General features: G+C 30.0%; 3 protein-coding genes across 3 annotated transcripts; all 3 read left to right on the top strand.

The window, feature by feature from the left end:
- Window positions 1–930: 930 nt before the first annotated feature.
- LOC107619221 (small ribosomal subunit protein uS13z/uS13y/uS13x) lies at window positions 931–2,769 on the top strand. Its single transcript, XM_016321469.3, has 4 exons — window positions 931–1,043; window positions 1,278–1,438; window positions 1,596–1,784; window positions 2,441–2,769. The coding sequence occupies exons 1-4, from the start codon at window positions 1,041–1,043 to the stop codon at window positions 2,544–2,546; spliced, it is 459 nt and encodes a 152-aa protein (XP_016176955.1). The 5' UTR covers window positions 931–1,040; the 3' UTR covers window positions 2,547–2,769.
- A 350-nt stretch (window positions 2,770–3,119) lies between these two features.
- LOC107618301 (F-box/kelch-repeat protein At3g23880-like) lies at window positions 3,120–4,669 on the top strand. The gene has a single exon (XM_016320325.3). The coding sequence runs from the start codon at window positions 3,385–3,387 to the stop codon at window positions 4,570–4,572; it is 1,188 nt and encodes a 395-aa protein (XP_016175811.1). The 5' UTR covers window positions 3,120–3,384; the 3' UTR covers window positions 4,573–4,669.
- A 3,878-nt stretch (window positions 4,670–8,547) lies between these two features.
- LOC107616296 (F-box/kelch-repeat protein At3g23880-like) lies at window positions 8,548–9,741 on the top strand. The gene has a single exon (XM_016318271.3). It carries the CDS (start codon window positions 8,566–8,568, stop codon window positions 9,739–9,741), a length of 1,176 nt encoding a protein of 391 aa, XP_016173757.1. The 5' UTR covers window positions 8,548–8,565.
- The last annotated feature ends 6,905 nt before the right edge of the window (window positions 9,742–16,646 follow it).

The raw sequence follows: 16,646 nt of genomic DNA, 5'->3' as shown, positions 1-16,646 counted from the left end.
CAATGTAGCTATTTAATGAATAATTTCGGTTAAGCGAAAAAACAACCAACTCCTAAGTCGAGAGGGTTAACTGGTACTGAACACATCTGAGTTTTTTATTACTAAATAAATACTTATTAGAGTGTTCTGCTTCATTACCCTTGAATTTTATTTATGACTTTAGTTAATTAATTAGTTGAGTTATCCACTTCAAATAAAAATAAAACTTGTATTCACATATTACGGTTATTTTGAAAAGTTTTTATTCTTTAAAAATAATTTATTAAAGTTAGTTTTTGAAAAAACAATTTTTTAATGATAACATTTGTTTTTTTAATAAATAAAGAACAAAAATAAAAATAATTGTGTTTAGAATTTTTTTAATTTTAAAAGACTATAATAGATATAAATATAACATAAATTTAGATATTTATTATTATATAAAATTATATTTGAATTTTAAATTTTGATAAAATAAAAATTGATTTAAAAAATATCTCTTTGGATGATATTAAAAACCCCTCTAATTTTTAAAAATTACAAATATAAATACATGCTTTTTTTTTATTCACTGAACATAAAATTTACCAAACAAATCGTATGTGTTAACACTTTTCTGAGATTCATAATTTTTTTTTTTTTGTGTTTTTAATATTAAAATAGACTTAAAATCCAAAGAAAAACTAAATAAAAATCAAGCGCGATAAGGATGGCCTGGCTTATTTTTCTTTTTCAACTTTTTAATATAAAAAATTAAGATAATGCAGCACAAATTTAGCAAATGTCCACATTGTTTTAGGGCCATTGGAGACATGAAACCCAAACATAGGAAGGATATTATATGAAATTATGAATATGGTGTAAACAAGAAGCCCATGTTTATGGCCCAGATCTAGATTTACTAAGGCCCACTAAGGCCCAAATAAATAAAGAAAAGAAGAAACCCTCCTCCTATTGCGTTGCGCAGTTGGAATAGCGGAGGTTTTAGCAAAGGAGGCGTCGTGCCCAGCTGCGCGGAGCAGAGCCACATCCAACTTCCTTGAATCTCCCTTCATTCAACCATGGTACCAAATTTCTTCTCTTTCTGCATATGTCTTTGATTCTTTTGAGAACTTTCTGGTTTTGATTTCAACTATCTTGCAAACGTGAACTTCCATCGCCTTTTTTTTTTAAAAAAAAAAAACTAGCCTTTGATCTGAAATCAAGGGTTTTGAAACCAACCTTTGCCTTGTTTATGCTTAGAATGCAGTATGATGATTGTGTTATTGTCCTCTTTCTCTCTCTTTTGAGTAATGTAGTCTCTAGTGGCAAACGAGGATTTCCAGCACATTCTTCGTGTTCTGAACACAAACGTAGATGGGAAGCAGAAGATTATGTTTGCTATGACCTCCATCAAAGGTATCGGAAGGAGATTCGCCAACATCTGTTGCAAGAAGGCCGATATCGACATGAACAAGAGGTACCTTATATGTTTATGTATATGTATATGATATCATAAGATAAGTTGTGGCGTTAGTTATCTTACTAATGGTTGAAATTATAGACTATAGACTTTAGGATATAAGGCCAGGTTATCTGATAGGGTATGTTTCTGTTGTTGTTGATTGATTGGGCAGAGCTGGTGAATTAAGTGCTGCTGAGCTTGATAATCTGATGACTGTGGTTGCCAACCCAAGGCAATTCAAGATCCCAGACTGGTTCCTCAACAGGAAGAAGGACTACAAGGATGGCAAGTACTCTCAGGTCGTGTCCAACGCCCTCGACATGAAGCTCAGGGATGACTTGGAGAGACTCAAGAAAATCAGGTCTCACTCATAACTCTTTAATGAACTTTTTAATTTAGTCTGATTTAGATTGAATCTTTATTTAGAATTTACGGATAGGGATGGATGTTAATTGTTTGTTTGTTCAATGTAATTTTGGATGAAGTTGAATGTAGTCTCTGTTTGATATTGTGCTAACATGATATCTAATGGACCAGTTGATTTTTGGTATGGTTTTTGGTTTAGTTGTTAACTTGCTCTTTTCATTTTATGATGGTGTGATTGTTTATTTCTATTCTTATTATATATTTTTATCATAGACGGAACAAAATATCCTCATTACCTGGTAGATATAGTTATCTGAATCTTCGTCTTTTCAATTTAGTTCAATGGCTTTTCATGAGTGTGTATTTGATTTGACTATCCTGCATGATTTGATCTAAAATCATGGTGTTCTTTTTCCATTACAAGATTACGGTTTACAATAATTTCTTAAGATGTACAAATAAGTCATTATATGATGCAACACTAGCTATCTTTTCTCTTGCCAGTCCTCAAAACACATTATATTCAGGGAAAGCTGTGGTTAATATATGCTTATGCATTGGTTGACTTAAAAATTCTAGCTGCTGTATGTCTTTTTCTTCATGAACTATTCTAGCTCCTGTATTGACACACACGTTGACACTATTTTTCAGAAACCACCGTGGTTTGAGGCACTACTGGGGCCTCCGAGTTCGCGGTCAACACACCAAGACTACTGGGCGTAGGGGAAAGACCGTTGGTGTTTCCAAGAAGCGTTAAATTGTTATATTTTGGCTTTTGGAAATTAGATATTGTTGAAGAGGCAGACAATGTTTTTACATACCAACTTTGCTTTTTGGTTGTTAAATGCTCTCTTGACCGTTTTCAGTTTTGTTTGTTATTTTCTCTAAGCTTCTTTTTAGTTGAATGAATGATGACTCTTTTTACAGACATGAGACATCCACAATCCAATAGTATTGATTACATTATATATTAACAAAAAGTTTGCCATCCAAATCTTTTGAAATAATGAGGAATTAGTAAATTGGTGTTGGTTTACTAGTGCTACGTTTGAATTGGCGCTAGTGGGAGTGGAGTAAAATCTAGTTTCAAGGGAATTTAATGAACTCTTCTTGTTTGGATTGGTAAAGTTAATGGAATAGATTTAATTCATCAAAATTATAGTGAAGTTCAATCATACCTGTTACCATTATCTATATTTTTTAATAAATAAAAACAAGTATTTTTCAGAAATTTTTTTTCTGTTAGTCCCTTGTGCTCACGATATAATCCATGTGGTTTCATTACACCTGAATAAAATAGTGATAGTGTGGTGAACAATAAATAAAGACTTGGTAGGTTTATGAGCAACAATATTTCCACTTTTTTGTTTACTCAGCAGAGTAAATTTGTATGCAACTTCAAATTTCCACCATAATTAAGCAAGCCTAGAAAAGTGCTGAGTTAGTTCTAAGGAATAGAGAGAATCACAACAATATCCAATGTTTATGCAAATTCTAAGACTATCCTTTTAAAGTCAAAAAATAAAAGCAACTTTTAAAAATACCAACCCGTCCCAAGTTGCATACTAATCGCGCCGCCCCCTTCTTTCTCCAGAATGAGGGGGAACCTGCTCGGAACCACCGACAAGCGGCACAAACACCTCTCTTCGACACTGCGGATCCTTCCGGACGATATCATCCCCGAGATCCTGGTGAGGCTTCCGGCGAGTTCCGTTGTGAAATTCAAGATTGTGTGCAAATCATGGAATGCACTAATCTCCAGCCCAAAATTCGCCAGCGACCACCTTCACCGCTCAACAGCAGATCCAACCATGACTCGCCCACAACTCCTATTGGAAACTGATCGCGGATTCGGAATTTTCTCGGTGCAGTCTCTGTTTAAGAATCCATCCCCGCCTACTGAGGATGCCTGCTTCCAGATGGATGATGACGTGCGTATCTTGGGTTCCTGCAATGGCTTGTTCTGCCTCGCCTTGATCAGCGGTAATAGACTCTGGGAATCCATCAGATTGTGGAACCCTTGTACCAGATTGGCTTCCGATTGGTGGAAAATTCGGCAAGAGGGGCACATGAACTGGGGTTACATGTATGGTTTTGGCTATGATCACGTGCATGATAATTACAAGTTTCTTGAGGGTTCTTGGGCACTCGGCTACAAAGTTCACACCTTTGGTTCGAAGTCTTGGACAACCATCATTCAAGATCTTCCATTTTATCCCCGGCAGGCGATAGGGAAGTTTGTGAATGGCACTCTCAATTGGGTAGCTCATACTCGTAACAACAGCTTAGAATGGGTTATCCTTTCCTTTGACTTGGCCAACGAGAATTGTTGCCCAATGTCCCTGCCTAATATGGATCATGTTGATTACGATTATAGTACTGGTGCCTATACTATGTTGGGTGTCTTGAGGAACAACCTTTGTGTTTGTTTCAATGAAAACTTTAGTCGTTTGGCTTTGTGGGAGATGAAGGAGCATGGGGTTCAAGAGTCTTGGACTAAGTTGCTCACCATACCTAGGGAGCATGATGTACCCCGGGCTTATGAATTCCCACGGCTTCATTCATTTAGAGTCTTGTACATCATGGAAAATGATGACGTTCTGGTTGTTTACTATTATTCCAATGCTTGCAAATTACTTATGTTTAATGCAAATGTTGGCCAGCTATCGCATCCAAATCTTTACAAAGCAGGTCTTCTGAACTGCTATGTTTATCATGAAAGCTTAGTTTCGCCCTCCCATTTAGGTCTTCCAAGTTTCTTATATGGATCGACTATTGATTAAATCAACTCCATGTTTATTGCTTAATGACTCTTTCTTATTGTGGCTTCTTTTAAGTCCTACTCTCATTTATTAATGCAGTTTATTTTCTTTTCCTCAACTTGGTGTAGCGCTACATGACTCTACTTTCTATCCATATGATTATCTCCAGTGGCTATCTAATAGTAAATTAGTAATATATAATTATATAAAATCAAAATCGATTAGCCATATTACCAATCGATTGAAAGCTTCAAAGCAACTTGAGGAATCACAATTCAATCGATTGATTGTGTTGCCCAATCGATTGAAGTCTTCAAAGCAATATGGATTTAAAGCTTTCAATCGATTGTTTATATTACCCAATCGATTGATTTTTGCGAAAACTATGCTGCCTTGCAATTTCAATCGATTGTTTTGTGATGAAGCTCAATCCAATCGATTGAGTCATGGAAACCTAAAATTCAATCGATTGTTTTGTTAATCCAATTGATTGATTCTCTCTGAAACACAACTTCACAACGCTCGAGGGATGTAACGGATTAAAAGATAAACTTTTAATCGGTTAGAATTGCCAAAAAATTATTACGATCAATCGAATATCTAATTTGTTATTATTTTTATTTTTTATTGTTAATAAACATAATAGATGAATGATAAAATAATAATTTATAAAATAAAAAATAGTTTTTATAATTAAATAAAATATATGGAGTTAATTTGTAATTAAAATTAAATAAGGACTATTTAACAATTATTAAAAAACTTAAAAAACATGTTTTGTTATAGAATCATTTAATAGTCCAAACGTTCGGAGACCATCTAATCCTTTGCCCTTACACTTATACTATTAGATAAAGAATTATGCTACACATACAAGTCTTTTTGGCTTACAAGTCTTATAAGTTGGGCCAAATCTAACAAAAACTACATTCACCTACTGTGACGCGTCACTCAACCATTTTCAAAGCGCGCTCTCACTCATCATTATGGAAGACACTTCTTCTTCTTCACGTTCCTCTTTCTCCTCCTCCTCTTCCTTCTTCTTCTTCTCTTTTTTCTTTGTGTATCTCCTTTTTCTTCGCGTGTTTCATCTTCATCGTTGTTTTTTTATTACCGTTGTTGTTGCTGCATTTTTTTCCTACTCTTCTTTCTATTGATTTGCAATATTATGTATTTTTTTCTTCTTTGTTTGATTTTTTCTCCCAAGAAGAATTATAATAAAACGAAATAAGAAGATGAGGAAGAAGAAGCAGTAGACAGTAGAAGATAAAGAGGAAAAAGAGGAAGAGTTTTGAATTATGCAGAATTTATCAGAATAAAAATACACCAAAAAATTCTTAAAATACACCCAAATATCTTCGTATTACACCCAAATATCTTCGTGTTACACCCAAATTTGCTGCAAATATAGAAAAATATTTTCTCTACTACTACGTTTTTTTCTTCTTCTTTTTTTCCTTATTTCTTTCTTTCTTTTAGTTAAATGAATGTAAGTTCATCATTTTTCAAGTAATTTTGCAGTATTATGTGTTTCTTCTTCTTCTTTGTTTGATTTTTTTATTTTTATTCTTGTTAAGAGAGTAAAACAAGAAGAAATTTGAGAAGGTAAAATAAAAAAAAATATGAATAAGAAAAAAAAAGAAAAAGATTGTGATGATGATAAAAAAAAAGGTAAAGTATATTTTTTGTTCCTGAAATTTGATAAAAGTTTTAAAAATACCCTTAAGTTTTTTTTTGTTTCAATTTTGTTCCAAAAGTTTTTGATTTGCATCAAATATACCCTTGACGGCTAAATTTTCAAAAAATTTAAGACCAATTCAACAACAATTTCATAAGAACAACCCTCAACACAAACAAATCAAGCATAATTTTCATGCATTATTTTTAAATTGGTCTTAAATTTTTTGAAAATTTAGCCGTCGAAGGTATATTTGATGCAAATCGAAAACTTTTGGGACAAAATTGAAATAAAATAAAACTTAGGGGTATTTTTGAAATTTTTACCAAACTTCAGGGACAAAAAGTATACTTTACCCTAAAAAAAGAAGAAACAGTAGAAGATGAGAAGGAGGAAGAGGAAGAGTTTTGAATTATGCAGAACTTATCAGAATAAAAATACACCAAAAAATTCTTAAAATACACCTAAATATCTTCGTATTACACCCAAATATCTTCGTGTTACACCCAAATTTGCTGCAAATACAGAAAAATATTTTCTCTAATGGTGCGTTTTTTCTTCTTTATTTCTTTCTTTCTTTTAGTTAAATGAATGTAAGTTTATCCTCTTTCAAGTAATTTTGCAGCATTATGTTTTTCTTTTTCTTCTTTATTTGATTTTTTTGTTTTTATTCTTATTAAGAGAGCAAAACAAGAAGAAACTTGAGAAGGTAAAATAAAAAAAAAGATGAATAAGAAAAAAAAAAAAGAAGACAGTGATGATGATAAAAAAAGAAGAAGAAACAGTAGAAGATGAGAAGGAAGAAGATGAAGAATTTTAAATTATGCAGAACTTATCAGAATAAAAATATACTAAAAAATTCTTAAAATACACCCAAATATCTTTGTGATACACCCAAATATCTTCGTACTATATCTAAATTTACTGCAAAAAAAATATTTCCTCTAATACTATATTTTTTCTATTAAATTGAACCACACCTTAGTCTTGGATTCAAAACAATAATCAATTTCGTTTTGATTCAATTGACAATCTAAACTTGAATTATTTATTATTTTCAACAACGAGATAACTGATGATGAAGGAAAAAGAGAAAACGAAAACAGGAGAAGAAATTTCAATGAAAAAAGAAGGAGGAAGAGAAGGAGGAGGAAGATGTGATGTTGATGACGACGATAATGGGAGAGAAAAATTACAAAAAAGAAGAAGAAGAGGCACAGAGAAAGAAAAAGAAGAAGAAGAGGTACGAAAAAAGAAGAAGAAAGAGAAAAAAAAGAGAAAGCACAGATAAAGAAAAAGAAGAAAAAAAAGAGGCACAGAAAAAAAAAAAACGTGAAAAACGTGTGAATATAAATGACTTGTATAATTTATATGAGAAAACGCTTATATGTGGAGAATAACTCCTAAATAAAATCTCACACCATTAAAACATCATTAATAACTACTTAATAACTACAAATCATAAAAATTGTTGGAGAGGCAACACTCCTCAATAGGGGTGCACAGACTCGGCCCGGCCCGGTCCCGAACACTTTAGGGACTAATTTGGTGTGATTTCATCGGATTTAGGGTCGGGTACAGGTCTCAAAAATAGACCCGGTCATTATTTCGGGTCGGGTCCGGACCATAGCTCGGGTCACCCGAAGTCGGTCCGGTGGCCCGGTCATCATACACAATTAATATTTTGTGTTATTAGTGATGGATCATGACTATTCTTACGTGGAATTTAAGTATTGTAAACCTTAATATTTTGTGTTATTAGTCATTATAAAGCTATAAGTTAATGTTTTATGTTTAGAATACATAAGACTTTAGACTAATACATAAGATTGTGTTATTTGTATTGATTTAAATATTTGGTATTATTAGACAATATTAATATTGATTGTGGTTATGCTTTAATATTGATTGTGGTTATACTTTAATTTTGAAGAAGGGTTGGTTCTTGTTATATTTTTCTAAGTGAATTTTACCATGTTAACTAATGGTTGGAGCCTTGAAAATTTGGATATTTTTACATGCTAGTTTACAAGAAAGTATCAACGTAATGTAATGTTAACTGCCCGATTTTCACCCGGTATAATTGTAGCCCGAAAGTGTATTAGTTTCATCGGGTCTAAGGTCAGATTCGAATCTAATAAATAAATCCGATATATATTTCGAATTGGATCTAAGTCACATCAAACCTGGTTTCACCCGACCATGTACACCCTACTCCTCAATTCTAAAACCACGCTTGTAAAGTCAAAAAATAAAAGAAACTTTTAAAAATACCAACCCGTCCCAAGTTGCATACTTCCACTGCTACTAATCGCGCCGCCCCTTCTTTCTCCAGAATGAGGGGGAACCTGCTCGGAACCACCGACAAGCAGCACAAGCACCTCTCTTCGACGCTGCGGATCCTTCCGGACGAAATCATCGCCGAGATCCTGGTGAGGGTTCCGGCGAGTTCCGTTGTGAAATTCAAGATTGTGTGCAAATCATGGAATGCACTAATCTCCAGCCCAAAATTCGCCAGCGACCACCTTCACTGCTCAACAGCAGATCCAACCATGACCCGCCCACGACTCGTATTGAGAATATTGAGAATTGATCGCGGATTCGGATTTTTCTCGGTGCAGTCTCTATTTAAGAATCCATCCGCGCCTACTGAGGATGCCTGCTTCCAGATGGATGATGATGTGCATATCTTGGGTTCCTGCAATGGCTTGTTCTGCCTCGCCTTGATCAACCGTCATACAGACTGGGAATCCATCAGATTGTGGAACCCTTGTACCAGATTGGCTTCCGATTGGTTGAAAATTCGGCAAGGGGGGCTCATGATCGGGGACTACATGTGTGGTTTTGGCTATGATCATGTGCATGATAATTACAAGTTTCTTGAGGGTTCTTGGGCACACCACTACAAAGTTCACACCTTTGGTTCGAATTCTTGGACAACCATCATTCAAGATCCTCCATTTTATCCCCGGCAGGCGATAGGGAAGTTTGTGAATGGCACTCTCAATTGGGTTGCTCATGTTCGTAACAACAGCTTAAAATGGGTGATCCTTTCCTTTGACTTAGCCAACGAGAGTTTTTGCCCAATGTCCCTGCCTAATAGGGATCATACTTTCTTTCCTATGTTGGGTGTCTTGAGGAACAACCTTTGTGTTTGTTTCAATGAAAACTATAGTCGTTTGGTTTTGTGGGAGATGAAGGAGCATGGGGTTCAAGAGTCTTGGACTAAGTTGGTCACCATATCTAGTGAGCTTTTAGTACCCCGGGGTTGTGGATCAACATGGCTTCAGTCATTTACAGCCTTGTACATCATGGAAAATGATGACGTTCTGGCTGTTTCCTATTATTCCAATGCTTGCAAATTTGTTATGTTTAATGCAAATGTTGGCCAGCTAACGCATCCAAATCTTTACGAACTAGGTATTCATAACTGCTATGTTTATCATGAAAGCTTGGTTTCGCCCTCCCATTTAGGTCTTCCATGTTTCTTATATGGATCCACTACTGATTAAATCAACTCCATGTTTATTGCTTAATGACTCTTTCTTATTGTGGCTTCTTTTAAGTCCTACTCTCATTTACTAATGCAGTTTATTTTCTTTTCCTCAACTTGGTGTAGCGCTACATGACTCTACTCTCTATCCATATGATTATCCCCAGTGGCTATCTAATAGTAAATTAGTAATATATAATTATATATCTCTATCAGTACTGCATAAGGTGCATCAGGCACCGTCAATTCATGTTCTCCAAGGTTTCCATACTCTGGAGAAAACACAAGCAATGTGCATCAAACATGTATAACATTGGATTCCTAAATCATGGAGTCATGACAATTAATCAAATCCTTTACTTTTGAACAAAAATGAAGGTCCTAGGTATGCAGACACTTATTTTCAGATTCCGATACTGTTTCTACCACCACTTCCATAGAATTTCCAGTCATAATAAAGTACAAAGAATGATATATATTTAATTTAAGGAAAAAGTTTGGTAACAAAAATTTTTCAGCCATAATCAGCCAAAATTTTTCATATTTTACTTTATTTATATCATTTAATAACAGTTTTATTTTTTATTTCACTCTCTTATCATTCTACTTATCACCGTTCTTATCAAATCTGCTAATTAATGATATTAATTAGAAAATCATATCCCTTTTTGTTAGGCACTATTGTAATCAATACTTAATATTCCTTTTTATAATTTGATTTTTATATATAAAAATACAATAAAAATTAATAATAATTATATTTAAGAACGGTAATTATAATATCAATTACATTAAATAATTGCAATTGATTCTTTGTCCGTTATGGTATTTATCATCAATTATTTAAACTATATTTTATTATGTAGTTCAAATTCTTTTACATATATACTAATAAATCATGATTCAAAATATTTTAATATTTTATTTTTGAAGACATTATACATTTAAATCAACGTATAATTTTTTAAATCACCGTCTTTGATAATTTAAAAATTTATTTCATGTTTTTCAAAGTGAAAATGATTTATTTTAATTCACATATATTTCTAAATTTTACTATAATTAAATTTGAAAAAAAAAATATCAAATACCTAAATCAATTTATTCAATTGACAAATTTATTCATAACATCCCCAAGTTCATACACATAACATCCATAATTAAGTAAGATACACATAATATCCAAAATTTTATATTAATAACATCCATAATTTCATATTCATAACATTCATAATTTCATACATATAATATTTATAATTAACAATTTTTTACAATTAATATTACCAAATTTTAATATTTTTATTTACTATTCATATGTATACTTATTTATTGATTTTAATACGACGAGTTAATAATTATTTTTAAAATTTTATTTTTAATTTTAATTTTTTTTATTTTATAATAGCCTATATGTAAAATATGAGTTGTATACCAGAAGTTGTTACATTCTCTAATTTAACATCCATATTTTTATACGTATAATATTTATTATTTTATTTTGCAGGTTATGAACCAACAATTTTAGATATTTTTAATTTTCAATAAATAAAAATTGATCAAATTTAAAATATTTTATTTTTTATAAAATGTGTTGAGGTGATTTGAGTTTTTTTAATTAAAAATATAAGAATTTGAAATTTTTATTTAGAAGAAAAAAATTATACAATTATAAATACATGTAATAATAATGAAGGAGAAATTTTTGCAATCTGATTCACATTAAATTTGGAATTAACTTTTAGTATAATTAAATAAGAAAAGATAATTAATGATAGAAAGAATAAATTAATTGCGTCAATTAAATTAGGAGAGTGATTCACACTCTCTTATAAACGCAAATACTATTAGTCATATACCTTTATTTATTATCTATAATATTTTGGTCATGTAACATTGCCCCACTTTTAATTGTATAGTTTAATTAAAGCTGCACTTTCTGTAAATTGCTTCTATACATTATTATCCTTTTCCTCTAAAATTTCGTATTACTTTTAACATTTTCAGGTGTATTGAAACTGCAAAGAATACTTTCTGTTGGAATGTTGGATGTCATAGATGAATATATTGGAAGACTAAGATCACCCTATTATGTCTTTCAGACTTTTTTTTTTTCCATTGATAGTTAGTCACTGGACAACTTGATTCTGTTGTGCTGAGCGGTGGACACCCAATTAAATTAACGGCAATCCTACGTAACCAAAATATTATAGATAATAAATAAAGGTATATGACTAATAGTATTTGCGTTTATAAGAGAGTGTGGATCACTCTCCTAATTTAATTGACGCAATTAATTTATTCTTTCTATCATTAATTATCTTTCCTTATTTAATTATACTAAAAGTTAATTCCAAATTTAATGTGAATCAGATTGCAAAAATTTTTCCTTTATTATTATTACATGTATTTATAATTGTATAATTTTTTCTTCCAAATAAAAATTTCAAATTCTTATATTTTTAATTAAAAAAACTCAAATCACCTCAACACATTTTATAAAAAATAAAATATTTTAAATTTGATCAATTTTTATTTATTGAAAATTAAAAATATCTAAAATTGTTGGTTCATAACCTGCAAAATAAAATAATAAATATTATACGTATAAAAATATGGATGTTAAATTAGAGAATGTAACAACTTCTGGTATACAACTCATATTTTACATATAGGCTATTATAAAATAAAAAAAATTAAAATTAAAAATAAAATTTAAAAAATAATTATTAACTCGTCGTATTAAAATCAATAAATAAGTATACATATGAATAGTAAATAAAAATATTAAAATTTGGTAATATTAATTGTAAAAAATTGTTAATTATAAATATTATATGTATGAAATTATGAATGTTATGAATATGAAATTATGGATGTTATTAATATAAAATTTTGGATGTTATGTGTATCTTACTTAATTATAGATGTTATGTGTATGAACTTGGGGATGTTATGAATAAATTTGTCAATTGAATAAATTGATTTAGGTATTTGATATTTTTTTTTCAAATTTAATTATAGTAAAATTTAGAAATATATGTGAATTAAAATAAATCATTTTCACTTTGAAAAACATGAAATAAATTTTTAAATTATCAAAGACGGTGATTTAAAAAATTATACGTTGATTTAAATGTATAATGTCTTCAAAAATAAAATATTAAAATATTTTGAATCATGATTTATTAGTATATATGTAAAAGAATTTGAACTACATAATAAAATATAGTTTAAATAATTGATGATAAATACCACAAAGAATCAATTGCAATTATTTAATGTAATTGATATTATAATTACCGTTCTTAAATATAATTATTATTAATTTTTATTGTATTTTTATATATAAAAATCAAATTATAAAAAGGAATATTAAGTATTGATTACAATAGTGCCTAACAAAAAGGGATATGATTTTCTAATTAATATCATTAATTAGCAGATTTGATAAGAACGGTGATAAGTAGAATGAACGGTGATAAGTAGAATGATAAGAGAGTGAAGTAAAAAATAAAACTGTTATTAAATGATATAAATGAAGTAAAATATGAAAAATTTTAGCTGATTATGGCTGAAAATTTTTGGTTACCAAACTTTTTCCTTAAAAGTGATAGGGTGAACAACAAAAGACTTGCTAGGTTTATTGCTTGACTTTGAGACCAGTTTCTACGCGTTCAATGAGCTGATCTGCACTCATTGCTCCCTCCTGCAAATCATACCACAAGAGAAGATATAAAATCAAGCAAACCAACCAGCCAAATAATAGTAATAATAATAAAAAGATGATGCAAACTATAAATAAACGAAATATATGATGTAGCTTCAACATGAGAACTCTGTTTTGTGTTTTGAAAATTGGTGGGCACAAGGGAAACTTTCAAGTAAATATATTAAGTAATAATGGTATGACTTCAATATATCTATAGTTATATATACAAAACGAGCGTGAAGATAACATAGGTGACAATCTACTAGAACATCAAACATAATGCTACCATTTTATGCTATCAACCACGGACTAAGGTCTTAAACATTCTTGAACAGATGCACTTATTAGATTCTTAACAATGTAATCAAAGCATGTTTTCATTATGTTAAAGTCAACAAGAACAAGCCTTAGAGACAAAGAATGTGAATGAATGTGCAAACATCCAGTCCTAATTTCGAACTAGATGCAAGCCCACTATATCCAACAATGCAAAGTTGAATAAGTAATATTACAATGTGTTATTAACCTCTTTACTAAACTGATTTATAAATGTAACTTCAAAATTCCACCAAAACTAAACAAGGCAAGAAGAAAATGTTTGTTTCTGAAGGATTACCATGTGTTCATAACACGAAAAAAAGGTAATTTAAAGATCTATTTTGTACTTAAATTTTATTCTAGAAATAATACATAGATCATATATAAATACCTGAGTACGCTAGTAAAAATCTTTTTCTCCTTCGATGGTACGAAGGCGCTATGCGTATCCACACCGAGACCAACCTTTGCTGTCAACTCTTTGACCAATGGATATCTGATCTAAATTGAGAAACCTCTTGCAATTCTTTGCACACCATAAAATTCTTCTCCAAGAATTAGGCTCACATACATTTATGTGCGTAGAGGTAAATGAATAAAACTCTTGTTATTCTCCTCTGTCTTTCCTTTACTCTTGGCACACATATATATAGTATGAGATTTGTTACTAATTTTAAATTTGAATCTCAATTCAAATTTAAATCATATCTTGAAATTCTAAATCTGAATCCTTCAAATTTATGAATCATATCATCACTCAATTTGAAAACAGAATCAGTTAGAATCTCATCCAAATTTAGAAATAAAATAACTAATTATTCTCAAATCTCATTTAATATTTTCAATCATCATACTATTATTATATTCTTGGTGCTAGTAAAGAATATAATAATATTCCATTTGAATTAATATAATTATTTATTTGATCAAATCAAAATAATAATTAAATAATTCTACAGCAAAGATTAGAACACTCGTTAGTGTGTGACCCCATAGGTTCAATACTAAGCGGGTAGTAAATTAGTCATACTAAATTTACTAATCGAGGTTGGCGTCTAGCAACACTCCTCAACGACCCAATAGTATGAAGTAATATATTTTTACTAAGAACCTTAGAAAAACAAAGTATAGTTCCTTCCATCTTTCCAACTCTTGGTTAACCCTTAGAGTATGGTTTAATTGTCAAACTCTAACTTGTTACCATTATTATAATGAACTGTGAATGACCTAGGAAACTCATTTCTTCATTCATTCAATTCTCTTGGCCAATGTTTCATTTATCTCAATCATTATAATCATAGAACTCAAACTCTTTACCAAGAGTTGACGGATTCCTTATTGACTAATCATTAATTCTACAAGTATTTAAATCATATCCAATATCCACTCAATTAGCACCCTAGGGTATTAGGTGTCCGGAATCAAAGTATAATAAATACATTGTTAATTACTATGACAGTCGCAGGTCAAAGAAAACTCTGTTACTATGTTCATCTTGAGAATATCCTATTGACAAATATACGGTAATTATAACCATTAGAAATTCTCAGAGTGGGTCAGTTCAATAGTCATATCTCTATATGCACCATCTATATGTATAATTTAATAAATAAGATCTATTAATCTTCATCCAATGAAGACCATTATATATATATTGATCTTTCCGGATTATTAATGTCCTTTTTAATAATCCTATGACCAAGAACAATTTAGATTAAATTATAAAAGATTTATCTCTCAATATTATGATCACTATCACAATGATAAATCTATAAATTTAATCAAGGACCTTATTATATTAACATTTTAATATAATAACAATAACAAATTATTTGACACATAATTGATTGGATTGTGGTCATACTCCTTATTCCCAACAGTTTCTTTGCTTCAACCTAAACAAATTTAAAGAAATACATTTAAAATTCTAAAATCGCAAATTGGCCAAATAATTCAGGAATCAGTGTAATGGAATAGTAAATAATCGGCATAGAAGATGAAACTTAAGAATGATTTCTTGATATATTTTAATGTTAGTATTTTTATTGCAAATAATTAACACTGAATATAATTAATTTTTATTGTTATAATTTAATTACTGATTTACAAACAATCATCTATGTATTTGTTGTATATGTATTTATTTGTGTGTTATGATTTTTGTTAAATTTATATTATATTACTATGCATTATTATATATACTTATATAACTAAATATATTAATACTAATATATTAATATTAAATATAATATTATTAATTGGATATATATATTTAAAAAAAAATTCTTTCTCGTTGAAAGGGAGATATTTTTTAAATTTTAAAAAAAAAAATTAAAGAAACTCTTCTGGCGGTAAACAAGTTGTTTTTAGAGTAATTAAAAAGAATAAAAGAAAAGTGCCTCATCCACTGCAAGAAGGGATGATTATATTATGAGTTAGATATTATTTATAATAATATAATTAACCTCTTATAACTCTTATAAACTTAAGAATGATTTCTTAATACATTTTAATGTTATTATTTTTGTTGTAAATAATTAACACTGAATGTAATTAATTTTTACTGTTATAATTTAATTACTGATTTACATACAATCGTCTATTTGTTTGTTGTAAATGTACTTATTTGTGTGTTACGATTTTTGTTAAATTTATATTATATTATTATATGTTGTTATATATAATTGTATAATTAAATATATTAATACGAATATATTAATATTAAATATAATATTAATAATTAGATATATATTTTAAAAAGAAATCTTTCTTGTTGAAAAGGAGATATTTTTTAAATTAAAAAAAAAATTAAAGAAACTCTTTTGGCGGTAAACAAGTTGTTTTTAGAGTAATTAAGAAGAATAAAAGAAAAGTGTCCCATCCACTGCAAGAAGGGT

Source organism: Arachis ipaensis, chromosome B9 (genome assembly GCF_059453495.1).
Source record: "Arachis ipaensis isolate K30076 ecotype BB chromosome B9, ASM5945349v1, whole genome shotgun sequence".
NCBI classification, from domain to species: Eukaryota; Viridiplantae; Streptophyta; class Magnoliopsida; order Fabales; family Fabaceae; genus Arachis; species Arachis ipaensis.
The sequence above is the reverse complement of the archived record's forward strand: the minus strand, read 5'-3'. Positions and strand labels throughout refer to the sequence as shown.

Coding starts and splice junctions, on each gene's coding strand:
- LOC107618301 (XM_016320325.3), top strand. CDS start 3,385: ATGAGGGGGAACCTGCTCGGAACCACCGACAAGCGGCACAAACACCTC.
- LOC107616296 (XM_016318271.3), top strand. CDS start 8,566: ATGAGGGGGAACCTGCTCGGAACCACCGACAAGCAGCACAAGCACCTC.
- LOC107619221 (XM_016321469.3), top strand. Junction 1,439..1,595: donor GATATCGACATGAACAAGAG/GTACCTTATATG, acceptor TTGATTGGGCAG/AGCTGGTGAATTAAGTGCTG. Junction 1,785..2,440: donor GAGAGACTCAAGAAAATCAG/GTCTCACTCATA, acceptor ACTATTTTTCAG/AAACCACCGTGGTTTGAGGC.